Source organism: Bos grunniens, chromosome 16 (assembly GCF_055505025.1).
Source record: "Bos grunniens cultivar Pamir isolate PY7600 chromosome 16, Bosgru_T2T1.0, whole genome shotgun sequence".
Lineage (NCBI taxonomy): Eukaryota > Metazoa > Chordata > Mammalia > Artiodactyla > Bovidae > Bos > Bos grunniens.
Window position 1 is genome coordinate 57,435,714 of NC_141180.1, and position 14,880 is coordinate 57,450,593.

Sequence of the window (14,880 nt, forward strand, 5' to 3'; positions counted from 1 at the left end):
CATACAGATGAGCTTATATATAGGTATACAAAGATCTGTCAAGGTCATATATTGCAGCATTATTTGTAGTCGTAAAAGTGAGAACCAACTCAGATGTCCATCAGAAGGTCAGATCAATTATGGCATGACCACACAGTGGAATACTCTGAGTGACTGCCAAGAATGAGGCATGTCTCCTTGATATTTTATTAAATTTAAAAAACAGGGCACACATCAGTTGATTTGGTGTGCTGTCATTTATGTACCTACATTTCTGGAAAGCAATGTAAGAAAATATTTCAGTTGTTACCTCAAAAAAGTAAACTTATACCTGGAGATATTGGTAGATTCTATACTTCTTGTACCATTTGAAGTTTTTATCTGTTTAAAAAATTAATGCTTAAATTGTTTTATACATTTTATAGCTTAGAGGAATTGTAGATGGCAATTTTAATATCTTATGGATGTTTTATGGCATTGATCTTGTAGCTTTGAAAAATGACTTTTATCTATTAAATGACACTCAGCAGTTAGCATTTTAGAATGGAGTTCTAATAAAAATCTAGTAATCTAAAATGACAGTGTCATTTCAGTACATTAAAATTACATATTGTTGCTGTTTTGTCATTAGGTATTATGACTCTGTCCCCTTTTGATCAAATGAAGACTGCCTCCAATATCGGTGGATATAATGCAGCAATTAAAAACAGCCCACCAGCCATGTCTCAGTATATCACTGTAGGGTCCAGTCCATTTACAGGCTTCTTCTATGCTTTAGAGGTAAGTGTTTCATCATTGATTTTGATTTTCAACGTATATACAAATTGGATATGGTAATAGCCTTAAAAAGATTAAGCAGTTTACATTTGTAAGTTTCAGTATAAGCTGAAATTAGTCTCAACTCACTTTCTTCTAAATTCTTTAGATTAACTGAAAATGTACTAAAGTCAGTGTAAAATAAGCGGCCTTCTTTGTTTCTGATGCCCCGAATTCTTACTTGAGTTGTCTTAAAATATTGGTGCAGTTAGTCAGAAGCTTAGAGTTGTTAGTGATGTTGGCCCATGAGGGAGTTGAGTAAATGAGGAATTGTAAAGATAGAATGAGCTGCCAACTATAGCTGATGAAGTGGTGAAACTGCTCCCTAAAATTGGGGAGATTTAGGTATTAGACTTGGCAGCTCTGATTTCTAACATAAAAAGCGCCCTTCTCAGAATTGTCCAAACAGTCTTTTTACTTTAACAAAAATATATTTTTAAAAAATAGGTGGGGGGGGATAAATTAGGAGTTTGGGATGAATAGATATACACTCCAGTATATAAAATAGGTAACCAACAAGGATTTACTATATAGCACAGGGAGCTATATTCAGTATCTTGTAATAATCAGTAATGGAAAAGAATCTGAAATGTATGTGTATATATAAAACCGAATCACTTTGCTGTATACCTGAAACTAACACAACATTGTAAACCAGCTATACTTAAATTTAAAATAAGTTTTGTACAATATGAAGTATTTCTAAATAAAAACTGACTGAAAAAAATATTTTAAAAAGAGGGAAAAGAGCTAGTTCAGTATGGATGAGAAATCAATAGCCCTGTTAGAATAAGGCCATTTTAATGTCCTAGTTTCGGAGAAGGCAATGGCACCCCACTCCAGTACTCTTGCCTGGAAAATCCCATGGATGGAGGAGCCTGGTAGACTGCAGTCCATGGGGTCGCTAGGAGTTGGACACGACTGTATAGCTTTCAAGTAGACAACCTGAGCGATTTCACTTTCACTTTTCACTTTCATGCATTGGGGAAGGAAATGGCAACCCACTCCAGTGTTCTTGCCTGGAGAATCCCAGGGATGGGGGAGCCTGGTGGGCTGCCGTCTCTGGAGTCGCACAGAGTCAGACACGATTGAAGCGACTTAGCAGCAGCAGCAGCAATGTCCTAGTTTAGATTTTTTAATTGACTACAATTTAAAGAGGGAAATCATGAAGATTATAAACTATTAGTGATTTTACTTTTCAACTGTAGAGTTAAAACTTCTGATTATATTTCTACCCCCTACCTTTTTAAAGTGCATCTCATTTAGAAAGTGTATTTTGTTTATTTGTCATCTTTCAAATGTTCTGTTTTTCAGGGAAGCACACAACCACTATTATCTCACGTTGCACTTGCAGTGGCAAGTAAACTCACTTCCGCTTTATTTAATGCTGCCAGGTAATGACATCAGTTTAAATAATCTAATTTTCATCTCACTTAGTTTTAACTTGTATTTGGATGGTCTGCACATTAAAACACTGGAATCCGTGGTTTTAGTCTAAATGCTCTTTCTTTCAGTGGTTGGCTTGGTTGGAAGAGCAAGCATGAAGAAGAAGCTTTCCAGAAGCAAAAACCCAAGGTGGAACCAGCTACCCCATTAGCTGTAAGGCAAGTCTGTCGTGCTCCTCTTGCATTTTAGTATTTTTAGAAATGGACTGTTAAATGTATGGTCTTTCCATGTGCTTAGCTGATTTATTGATTTCTTGAGTCTTTGGAGCTCCTGTAAGTCATTAATGTGAGACTGATGTTTTCTACCAGAATGTAAACTTCATGAGAAGAGTGGTTCCTATCTGTTTTAATGACACTTGTCTCCCCATCATGTAATAGATGGCTTATTTTGTGTGTGTGTGTGTTGGGTGTGTGCTTACAACACTGTACACTTAGATGTACAGTAGAAATATTGGGTTTTTGATAGCTATTGAACTTCTTTCAGTAAAAAGTTTAGTTTATTGATAAGCTGTAGAACCTTAAAAAGGACATAGTGATTTCTTAAAAAAAAAAAAGTAAAAATGGGATCACATATATTCAAGCATTATGCTTGAATAATGCTGGCTTATGCTTCCTTGTTTGTTCCAGCAGTACTGGGGGATATTTAGTGGATTTGTCAGGTTTTGCAGGGAGAGGGCATGAGTGTTGCTTGATTCTGTTTTTATATCCTTTTTTATTACTCAATATAAAGTACCACCATGAAGGGAAATAAAAACCTCTCCCTTTTTTTAGATGTTCTTCAACTGAAGAGATATAGCTAATTATCTACTGGGGCTTCCCTGGTGGCTCAGAGGTTAAAGCGTCTGCCCGCAATGCGGGAGACCTGGGTTCAATCCCTCGGTCGGGAAGATCCCCTGGAGAAGGAAATGGCAACCCACTCCAGTATTCTTGCCTGGAGAATCCCATGGACGGAGGAGCCTGGTGGGCTACAGTCCACCGGGTCGCAAAGAGTCGGACACGACTGAGCAACTTCACGTCACTTCAAAATGTATTGAAGATTATCTTCTAGAGTTTTTTCCATCTAACATATCACATCCCCAGTCACCCAAGTATGAAGAAATAAGGCAAATGGCCTTATGCACTGCATGGATGTAACAAAGTTTCTGAGTACTTTGTCTCAGGAAGTTTTTTCAAAATGAGCTATTCTGGTTCTTTCTCAGTACTTCCTTACTTTTATTTTACCCACAGTTCTAATAGGATTGATTATAGACCAAGAACAGTATACAGATAACTATTTAGAAGAAGGAAAGTTCTTGCTTCAGGCAGTTACACTGATATCAGCAGGATATGCTATCTAGAGAAGAAGAAAGAGAAAAGATTAGAAATAAGAAAATATAGACAAAGATGCGAGTGTAGGAGCAAAGTATTCTAAAATTAATTGGTTGTCAGGGTAGTTTCATATGACATATTGCTTAATCAAGGAAAGATATAGTTGTACTTGATACTCTGAAAAAATAAGGTTGTGGGTATTCTGTATCAAATATCTCTGAGATAAGACTTAGGTATTATTATATAATAGAAGAAAGTTCCTTATGTATTTTGTATTATAAAATGTCTGTTGTGATTAGTTAATAAATTTAACTATTAATCCATACAAAATTCATATTTCTTTATATTAATGTAAAATCAGATTCAGTCTGTTTTGTTGCTGTATTTCATTATTCTTTTATTTATTTCTAGATTGAACTTTGATTTCTGCTTTCTTTTTTCTTTTAAATATCAGATTTGGGCTTCCAGATTCTAGACGCCATGGTGAAAGTATATGTCTGTCTCCATGTAACACACTGGCAGCAGTAACAGATGATTTTGGCAGAGTTATTTTGTTGGATGTAGCTAGAGGAATTGCAATACGCATGTGGAAAGGTACTTCTTACAAAAATCCAGGACAAAAGTTAGTTAGCTTTTTACCCCAGTAGCTGAACAGTGCTATCCTTCTTCAGCTTCTCATTGATAACAGTGTTTAATTCTTTATGCTTGCTTGCTTTCTTTTTTTAATCATGTACTCAGATCATATCAACAACATTTGACCCATAGTCCAACTGACACATCCTTTAAGTTTGACCAACGCATAGGTACTTAAAAACTCTTCCTTATGTCCTTCTTTTCAGTTCTCACATTGTCAGTTCCTGAATTCAGTTTCTTGCCCCTGCAAGGTTCATTCCAGTTTGCAGGGCCGTGCTTGAATCAAATCTTTCCAAAACTGGAATGCTGGGTGTTTCAGATTCAAGATGGCAAAACCTAGCAAGATTCATTTTTTTAAAATTTGAGTTCCATATCCATATGCCTGGGTCAGTTCATTTAAGTGTCTTGGTAACATTGTCTGTTAAAAGTTACATTTAGTGACAAGCACAGAGCTATGTACAGGATCAGTATGATATCACATGACATCCTCAGGAACTCAGTCTTATTCCATGTAGCTTCCCCATGAAGGTTATATCATGGTCTAAATGGCTGTTGAAGCTCCAGCCATCTTACATGCATCCCAGGAAGGAAGAAGGGGACAGAAAGACTACCACCTTAGTCTACTTTGAAGTTATTTTCAGAAATCTTGCCAAGCTTTTTCTGCAATACATTATTTAGGACTTAGTCACATAGCAAACCTAACTATAAGGGAGACTTAAAAATATATTGGCACATTTTCAACCTGAATAAAATAAATCCTTTTGACGAAGGAGGAGAGGAGAATTCATTGTTTGTAATCATCTTTAATATTAACATGTAAGCAGAGACTGTTAGTTAGAAACCACAATTTTGATGCAATCTGGTCTGTTTTTAGCATTGTGAGGAATAATGGATTTGAGGGCATTAAATTTAAACTCTGGACCTGACTGAGGCCACTTTTACCTTCTTGCCAAAGAATTCCTGCAGTGTTTACTTGCCACATGTTTAAATGTCTTTAGAAATAGGTTTCAAGGTAGCAGATACATCATTTCTCCCGACATGGTGCTTGTTTTCTGAAATAACTTCAAGGGTATGTTCTCAGCAAGACTTTTCCAGAATATATACCAGTTGGTCCAGATCCACTCTGGTGATGCTATGACTGCCGTGTGGCCTGTCTTCTGCAGCTGGCGCACTCTGTCCTTTTCCTCCCCGTTACTGGGAAGAGAGGGAATAGGAAGGCATGTCAGCTGCATTTTCCTTCTCACAGGCTGGCGTTGCTTCCCGTTGCTCTGCAGCCCATGTCCTCCCTCTGTCTGTGTGCCACCAAGGGACCTGAATTGCAGGAAACCAGTTTGATCTTCTATTTTAATTGGATTTATACTTTAAATCTGAACCTTAAAATCTCTCCAGAATTTTTTAAAGAGAGGGAGGAAGGGATGGAAATCAGGGAACCTTCCATGATAACTGATTTCTTCTTAAAAAAGAAAGTGATCAGAACCAACTGTAGCAAACTGACATTTTAAAGAGACTTGGCGATTTAGGATTTGTCATAATTATATTTTTTTGTGTTTAATATATTTCATAATAAAAGAGAATATACATTTATTGCTTTTCTTGAGCCCCCCTGACTAAAACATTACGGAGTGCTTCAGAAGGCTCTGCTAAACCTAGATTCCATATCTAAGTGGCTTTCCTTTTCCTCTGTCTCTAAGGGTATCGAGATGCACAGACTGGTTGGATCCAGATTGTAGAGGACCTCCACGAAAGAGTGCCAGAAAAGGGAGACTTTTCCCCATTTGGAAGTCCTCAGGGTCCAAGTCGAGTGGCTCAGTTCCTTGTGATCTATGCACCACGAAGGGGCATTTTAGAAGTGTGGAGTACACAGCAGGGCCCTCGAGTTGGCGCTTTCAACGTGGGAAAGTACTGCAGGTAAGCCGCAAACCCTAGCCTTTTCCTGGCTGCAAAAAGAAATGCTTTTGTTCAAGTAAAGCTTCTGTTTAAAGCTACTTAATTAGATTGCAAGTTGGTTGAGAATTAAAATGTCCTTTATTGTGGTTTTTCCCCATGAGTGGCTGCTATGTAATTATGGATTAAGTGTTTAATAACAAAGGAATCTGACTGAGGAGGCCGTGATACACTACTGAATTAAAGTCAGCTTTGGTGCCCCACTTGTCCCCATCCCTTCTTACACTGTGGAGGCTGGAAAGGAAAGATTCTTTCCGATTCCCCTGGTGATGATACGAAGTCATGTGAGTGCTTTGTTTGCCACTGTGACATCAGCCTGGTTATGTGATTTTCTAGCACACTTTAACAAGGTAGAACCCTGGCAGTTAGGTTCTATTTTACTTTTTTTAAAATATTTATTTGGCTGCCTTGGGGCTTTGTTGTGGCACCCTGGATCTTCATTGCATCACGTGGATCTTTTGTTGCAGCATATAAACTCCGTGGCTTACCATTATTGGTTTGTGATTTCCTCAGGCTTCTGTATCCTGGCTATAAAATAATGGGCTTAAATAACATTACTAGTCAGAGTTGGCAGCCCCAGACTTACCAGATCTGCCTGGTTGATCCAGTGTCTGGAAGTGTGAAAACAGTCAGTGTTCCTTTCCACTTAGCATTGAGGTAAGTTGTATCGCATGCCAACTTATTAATGTCCCTCTACTGACTTTTCCCAGTCCTTTTTTTTATATATATATATATTAAACTTTTAATTTTGTACTGTAGTATGGCCGATTAACACTGTTGTGATAGTTTCAGGTAGACAGCAAAGGGACTCAGCCATACATATACATGTATCCATTCTTCCCCAAATTCCACTCCCATCCAGACTGCCACACAACACTGAACAGAGTTCCCTATGCTATACAGTAGGTTCTTGTTGGTTGTTCATTTTAAATATAGCTTTGTTTTGTAGCTATTGTTTTATTTCTCTCTGGACTGATCCCTTTAAAGTTAAATAGGAAGCGTAGAAAAGAAAAAGAAATTTGGATGTATCAGAATTAGAAGGAAGACAGCTTCACTTTCTTTAAGAACTTGTATTTTTTTGTTTTAGCGATAAGAAGAGTGAACGAGCCAAGGACATGCACTTAGTGAAGAAACTGGGAACCTTGCTGAAAGCAAAATGTCCCAATCTTGGTAGGTGTCCTTTAATAAAAATGAAGGATACTGTCATGGCATTTTTAAAATTAATAGAATATTCTAAATGGAGCAAGCAAAACACTTTAGTGCATTTATAAGCTGTTGCAACTCCTTTGTGGAATGAGATGAGGTACAAGTAATCATGTATAGCTTTTATTGGAATTATTCTGAAGGATGAAGCATGCCATCGAGGGATTATTAAAATTTGTAACAATAAAACAGTAATTTCCAAGAGGACTCAGAAATCCTTCAGACTGACTGATAGTGCAAATACATGTGTTTTTCTTTTAGAATAAAGTTTACCTGTCGTAAAAGTGAACCAAAATTTTATTTTGGTTAATTTTCTTTCTAGATTTGATTGAAACAGAAATAAAGGAATTAATTCTTGATATTAAATACCCTGCAACCAAAAAACAAGTAAGTGTATAAAATAAAAGATCTTTCCTGCCAAGTGACTGTTATATTCCCTTCTTAATAAAATCTGTATTTTCCTATTTCCTTCCAAAAACATGACAGGCCAAAATCCTCTTTCTGTGTTTTTATGCATGTTCATCCTTTTTTTACATCCCTATGCAAAAGTTTCTATTGTCTCTTTTGTCTTTCTTCTTTTTTGATTAAGTAATACTACCATACATGGAAGTATGTGTGTTTTATATACACGAAAACCCATACATAGCATATATTCAAATTAAGTAATAATAATAAGACAAAGCTGTGTATGACCACCCCCCTTAGGAAACAGGATGTTACCAGGAACTCTGAAGAGCCCTCCCTGCATGTCCCTCCTCCTCCCATCCCTTCTCCCATTCCTACAGTAACCAGTGTTGAGAATTTTGTGTTCCTCTTTTGCTTTTCTTTGTAGTTACAGCATTTCTGTATGACTCCTTTAAAACATAGTGATGCATTTTCCACTTTTTTGAACTTGAAGTGAATCGAGTCCTACTCTGTCTTCTTTGTGACCTACTCCATTCTCTTACCATTGTGTTTCTGGAAGTTGTCTGCATTGCTGCCTGCAGCTAACTCGTGTAATGTATGAATTCCACTCTGTGACTGTCATTTATTTATTCACTGTCTGTGGACATTTACGTTGTTCTCAGTTTTTTGCTGTTACCAACAATAAGAGTATGATTATCCTTGTACAATGTTTCCTGGCACACAAATGTAAGAGTTTCTCTTGAGTTTATACCTTAGAGTGGAATCTCTAGGGTATGAGCTTCTGGCTGGTTGTTGATAAATTACTTCTCAAAATACTTGTACTAATTTACATTCACATTGATACTGTAGAAGAGGCCCTGTTGCTTCTTAGCTTCTCATGGAATAATCAAGACTTGTTGCCTTTTCCAGGCTCCTGGTTGTAATATGGTAGCTCGTTACGTTACTGCCACTCCTCTTACCCAAATCCCTGCCGTTGTTGCTTGGGTTCTGACATGGCTCGTTGGTCCTCAGGGATCCCTCTGAACTCTGCTTTTAATCAGAACAGAGGGCTAATGACTGCAGTCTCACTCAGATTCCCCGGGGGCGTTGATTCCAGGACCCCCTGTGAATACCTAAATCTGAAGGTGCTCAAGTCCCTTTATAAAACTGTGTGAAGTGACAGTGGCTCAGTTGTGTCCAACTCTTTGTGACCCTGTGGACTATACAGTCCGTGGAATTCTCCAGGCCAGAATACTGGAGTGGGTAGCCTTTCCCTTCTCCAGGGCATCTTCCCACCCCAGGGATCGAACCCAGGCCTCCCACATTGCAGGTGGTTTCTTTATCAGCTGAGCCACAAGGGAAGCCCAAGAATACTGGAGTGGATAGCCTATCCCTCCTTCACAGAATCTTCCCGACCCAGGAATTGAACTGGGGTCTCTTGCATTGCAGGCGGATTCTTTACCAACTGAGCTATCAAGGAAGCCCCATAAAATTGTGTAGTATTTGCATATAACCTACGCACATCCTCTTGTATACTTTAAATCCTCTCTAGATTACTTGTAATGCCTAACACAGTGTAAGTGCTATGTAAACAGTTGTAAATACAGCGTAAGTGCTGTGTAAATAGTTGCAAGTATGGGGCAAATTCACAGTTGCTTTTAGGAACTTTGTGGAATTTTTTTCTTTCCGAGTATTTTCAGTCTATGGTTGGTTGAATCCGTAAATGAGGAACCCATGGATACAGAGGGCTGATTACACTTGTTTTCTGATTATTTCATGTGTATTAGTCCTAGCTCCCCAGCTTTTTCCTCTTTATATCTTTTAAGGTCCTTCAAATAGGACCTTACCAAATGTGTCATTTTCATAATACACAGCATCTGAATAGTAGGATGATTTAGTGAATACTGGTTTCTTTCTATCCCTCTTTTTCTGTTATGGCACTCATTTTCTAAAAACACTATCATTTTATTGTAAAACTGACAGGTTTCTGACTTTTAATTGTGTTTTCCACTCCACTGACAGTACTAATAGGTTCTCATTTTCCTTGGGGCAAAGTTTCCATTATTAAATGTGATTCTTTTGACAGAGTGAGCATGTGGAGAGCAGTTTAGGGCTTCAATCTTAGAAAGGGAGGGTCAGAACCCACATAATTTTTCTCATTTTAATACCATCTTTTTTACATCATAGAACAATAAAATCAGGAAACTTTAGAACAGTACAAACTGTTTCCTTAATTTTTTTAATACTACTGAAGTTCGTATGAAGCTATGAATTTTATAAAAAATACTAAACAACCTAATAGTTAAATTTGTGTATTGTTTTACAACAGTTAAGGGAGGAAAGAAACCAGTTTAGACTTTGAAGACTGAATAATATTAGTAAGGCAGTGAGCCGCTAACTTGTGTGATAGTAGACACACAGAGGCAGATGACATTTTCCTAGGTATTTGCCTTTTTCGATCACTTTCTTTTTATTTAATATTTTATTCATTTATTTGGCTACTTTGGGTCTTAGTTGCAGCACGTAGGATGTTCGTTTCAGCATTTGGGATCTTTTGTTGTGGTGCACAGGCTCTCTAGTTTGGCACACAGGCTCTTGTGCTCAGACTTAGTTGCCTGGCAGCCATTCTTTGTAAGTAAGTAAGTGAAGTCGGTCAGTTGTGTCCAACTCTTTGTGGCCCCATGGACTGTAGCCCACCAGACTTCTTTGTCCATGGGGTTCTCTAGGCAAGAATACTAGAGTGGGTTGCCATTCCCTTCTCCAGGGGATCTTCCCAACCCAGGGATTGAACCCGGGTCTCCCGCATTGCAGGCAGCCGTTCTTTGACTAGGGCTCAAACCTGTGTTCCCTGCATTGAAAGGCAGATTCCTAACCAGTGGACCACCAGGGAAGTCCCTGGGTCACTTTCTTTATATCCTCCATGCATTTGCCTCATGCTAGGCCGGCCCAACCTCCAGAGCTGCCCTCTCTCTGCACCTGTTTCTCCCCAACAGACACACAGAGTTGTTGTTGGATGAAGTCTGTTATTTGTTATTTGTCTCATGCCACATTCATAGCGTACCTTTTATACTGTTTAATCTCATAATTCAAAATTCAGTTTAACATGCTGATATGAAAGGACAAGTGTGAACTTTAAGTGCTGTGTGTAACCCACTAGTGATTCTGATGGTTGCTCTTTTAGGAGTGAAGTAATGATGAAGATTCTTAAATATCTACCAGTAGGCAGAAGGAGAGTAGGCGTGGAGAGGTGGGAAATATATTCATCTAGATTGGCCTGTGGATACAGCCAGCCATGCTTAAGCACAGTAACATAGCAGTAATTAAGTTGTCAGCTTTTATTATTGGCATGACAATGGCAATGTCTGCTTTTCATTTATGCATATATACTAAACTCTTACTGGTGAATAACTTTGTCTCTGCTCAGCCATCCTGTTGAACCTCAGTTGCTTTCCAAGTTGTTTCATTCTCAGTCTGGACTTCTTGTCATGGTACCATATTTGGCATGACATGAAATTGATTACATATTACTTATGATGCAACTTAAGCTCTTGGATGATTAATACATCTTAAAATGGAGTTTCCCTTTGAAACTTGGGGCAGTGAAACTATGGGCATAAATGTAAAATTGAAAAACCAAGATCTTTGCCTTGTACGAAAATTGTTCCTTATCTTTCTTGTAGGCAGCTTCCCTGGTGGCTTAGACGGTAAAAGCATCTGCCTGTAATGTGGGAGACCCGGGTTCAATTTCTGGGTTGGGAAGATACTCTGGAGAAGGAAATGGCAACCTGCTCCAGTACTCTTGCCTGGAAAATCCCATGGACGAAGGAGCCTGGTAGGCTACAGTCCATGGGGTCTCAAAGAGTCAGACATGACTGAGCGACTTCACTTTCTTTTTTCTCTTTTTCTTCTAGGCATTGGAAAGCATATTGGCAAGCGAACGTTTACCATTTTCCTGCCTTAAAAACATCACTCAGACATTAATGGACACTTTAAAAAATCAAGGTAATAGGGTTTGTTTATGGTCTCACCTCAAATTCTGTAACTCTGACCATAGGAAGTATTAACTGTTTATGATGCCCTTCTGTTACCTTGATGTGGTAATATGTATAAGAAACAATGTATAAGAAAGAAGAAAACTTATATCATACCTTTGTCATTGGGGACTTTTAAAATTCCCTGTTCAGTGTATGCTACTGATCTTTCTCTGAGTATGTTGACTCTCTTTCTTACTGTAAATATTTTTCGTTTGAATCCATCTATTATGAGGAAAGATAGAATGATGGGAAGTGAGTATTGTGATAATAGTTGTAAAGCGTTTTGAAAGCCATTGGCATGTGGGGACAAGATAGCTGGTGGTAAGCAAAAAAACAACCAGGCTGTCTTGCTGCCATTATATTTTAACTCTCAGTAATGTTGTTTTGACCATGATAATGATTTTTTTTCTAAATTCTATGCTTTGATTAATGTTTTGTCAGTGTATGGAATCCATATTTTTTCATCCACTTCCCTCATGAATGGAACTAGGGCTTCCAGAATCACAGACTATGATTACATGACCAGTTCTGATTGTTTTTTACTGTTCAGAATATATTTGTCTGGAAAAGAATTACATCTGTAACTGTGGGGTTGTAACTCCATATTCTATCCAGCCGAGCTAGAAAAATTTATTCTGAATTCCTAACATCAGTTAAAAATGTAGTATGTGGTATACTGACTTCATCTAGTTGTGATTTTTTGCTTGCTTATTGTGTGAATTATATCTTTATTGAATTTGTTACAATACTGTTTCTGTGTTATGTTTTGGGTTTTTTTGGCCACAAGGCACATGGGATCTTAGCTCCTTGACCAAAAATCACACCCTCAACGCCTATGTTGGAAGGGAGAGTCCCAACCCCTGAACTGCCAGGAGGCTTCATATTTAAGCCAGCCTAGAGTGGCTTATGGAGAAGGAAATGGCAACCTACTCCAGTGTTCTTGCCTGGAGAATCCCAGGGACGGGGGAGCCTGGTGGGCTGCCGTCTCTGGGGTCACCCAGAGTCGGACACGACTGAAGCGACTTAGCAGCAGCAGCAGCAGAGTGGCTTAATAGATAAAGCATAATATGCTGTTCCAGGGGACTTACCTGGTGGTACAGTGGTTCAGACTCTACTTCCACCGCAGGGGGCACTGGTTCAGTTCTCTGGTGGAGGAACTGAGATGCCACATGCTGCATGGTATGACCAAAAATTAAACAGATAAATAAATATTAATGCTGTTGCAGGACAGTAAGCATCCTGGTTTTGAAATTTTTTTAACACATGTAAAATTGATTTTTGGCAAATAGAAAACTCCCTTAGTGCATACAACATGTTAGAAATACCTCTTTTAAAAAGTATCAGATCAGATCAGTTGCTCAGTCATGTGCGACTCTTTGCGACCCCATGAACCCCAGCACGCCAGGCCTCCCTGTCCATCACCAACTCCCAGAGTTCACTCAGACTCAACGTCCATCGAGTTGGTGATGCCATCCAGCCATCTCATCGTCTGTCGTCCCCTTCTCCTCCTGCCCCCAATCCCTCCGAGCATCAGTCTTTTCCAATGAGTCAACTCTTCACATGAGGTGGCCAAAGTACTGGAGTTTCAGCTTTAGCATCATTCCTTCCAAAGAAATCCCAGGGCTCATCTCCTTCAGAATGGACTGGTTGGATCTCCTTGCAGTCCAAGGGACTCTCAAGAGTCTTCTCCAACACCACAGTTCAAAAGCATCAATTCTTCGGTGCTCAGCCTTCTTCACAGTCCACCTCTCACATCCATACATGACCACAGGAAAAACCATAGCCTTGACTAGACGAACCTTTGTTGACAAAGTAATGTCTCTGCTTTTGAATATGCTATCTAGGTTGGTCATAACTTTCCTTCCAAGGAGTAAGCGTCTTTTAATTTCATGGCTGCAGTCACCATCTGTAGTGATTTTGGAGCCCAGAAAAATAAAGTCTGACACTGTTTCCACTGTTTCCCCATCTATTTCCCATGAAGTAATGGGACCGGATGCCATGATCTTCGTTTTCTGAATGTTGAGCTTTAAGCCAACTTTTTCACTCTCCACTTTCACTTTCATCAAGAGGCTTTTGAGTTCCTCTTCACTTTCTGCCATAAGGGTGGTGTCATCTGCATATCTGAGGTTATTGATATTTCTCCCGACAATCTTGATTCCAGCTTGTGTTTCTTCCAGTCCAGCGTTTCTCATGATGTACTCTGCATATAAGTTAAATAAACAGGGTGACAATATACAGCCTTGACGAACTCCTTTTCCTATTTGGAACCAGTCTGTTGTTCCCATGTCCAGTTCTAACTGTTGCTTCCTGACCTGCATACAAATTTCTCAAGAGGCAGATCAGGTGTATAGTACACTTCTAAAATCTCCCTATCCCCCTAAGGATTTTTTTAAAACGTCAAAAAAATTATTAAAATTTACCTTGCACTGGGCTAGGAGTAAACCAAACACCATTGTCGGAGTTCTGTAACATCACTAGCTTCAAGTTCTACCCACCAATGAGAGTCCTAAAAATGACAAATATTGAGTATGCTACATTTTATTTTGGCTGTGAGAACATAGACAATCTTCCATGTTATTGTATCCCATAACAGAGTCTTGCAGTTTACAGTGTCTGCCTTTATCATACAGGAATGTATTATGCAGAGAGTGGGTATTTTTCCAGCGATAATCTCAACAAGAAACCTGACTGATGTGGGTGGAATTCTACTTTTGGTCTCTTTCTCAGCCTCTCTTGAGGATGCATGTGTTACAGTTCAGTTTCTGGTTGAATTATAGTATCTTTGACCACTGTGATAAGAAGAGCCAGGCAGCTTTCCAATTGTATTTTCTCAGGGTATGAGAATAATAGACAACATTTGAGTTAGAGAGTGAGGGGAGGATATTTTCAAACCTGTTTCCAAAATATTTGTTTAAATTTGAGTACTAGACTAAAATATCTCTTCTGTTTTCTTTCTTTTTCTCCTCTCTCACTATTATAGCACCTTCATTTAAAAATTTAGACACTTTGCATGATATAAAAATTATTTTTGCCTTCTTAATTTGTTATCGAAAATATAGCAATATTATAAAATGGAACATCAAGAAATTATGTAAAATTAAGGTATTTTTATCAGTCTGTTAAATATCTCTCTT

General features: G+C 38.5%; 1 protein-coding gene across 2 annotated transcripts in view; it reads left to right on the top strand.

Annotated features, from left to right (window-relative positions):
• RAB3GAP2 (RAB3 GTPase activating non-catalytic protein subunit 2) overlaps window positions 1-14,880 on the top strand; it is a 106,072-nt gene that overhangs the window by 58,478 nt on the left and 32,714 nt on the right. For both annotated transcript variants that reach the window (XM_086342731.1, XM_086342732.1), the window contains exons 10-18: window positions 611-759; window positions 2,110-2,189; window positions 2,310-2,399; window positions 4,003-4,142; window positions 5,873-6,089; window positions 6,639-6,782; window positions 7,213-7,295; window positions 7,651-7,715; window positions 11,624-11,714. In XM_086342731.1, the coding sequence (XP_086198857.1) occupies window positions 611-759; window positions 2,110-2,189; window positions 2,310-2,399; window positions 4,003-4,142; window positions 5,873-6,089; window positions 6,639-6,782; window positions 7,213-7,295; window positions 7,651-7,715; window positions 11,624-11,714 (1,059 nt within the window). The remainder of the gene's footprint in view (window positions 1-610; window positions 760-2,109; window positions 2,190-2,309; window positions 2,400-4,002; window positions 4,143-5,872; window positions 6,090-6,638; window positions 6,783-7,212; window positions 7,296-7,650; window positions 7,716-11,623; window positions 11,715-14,880) is intronic.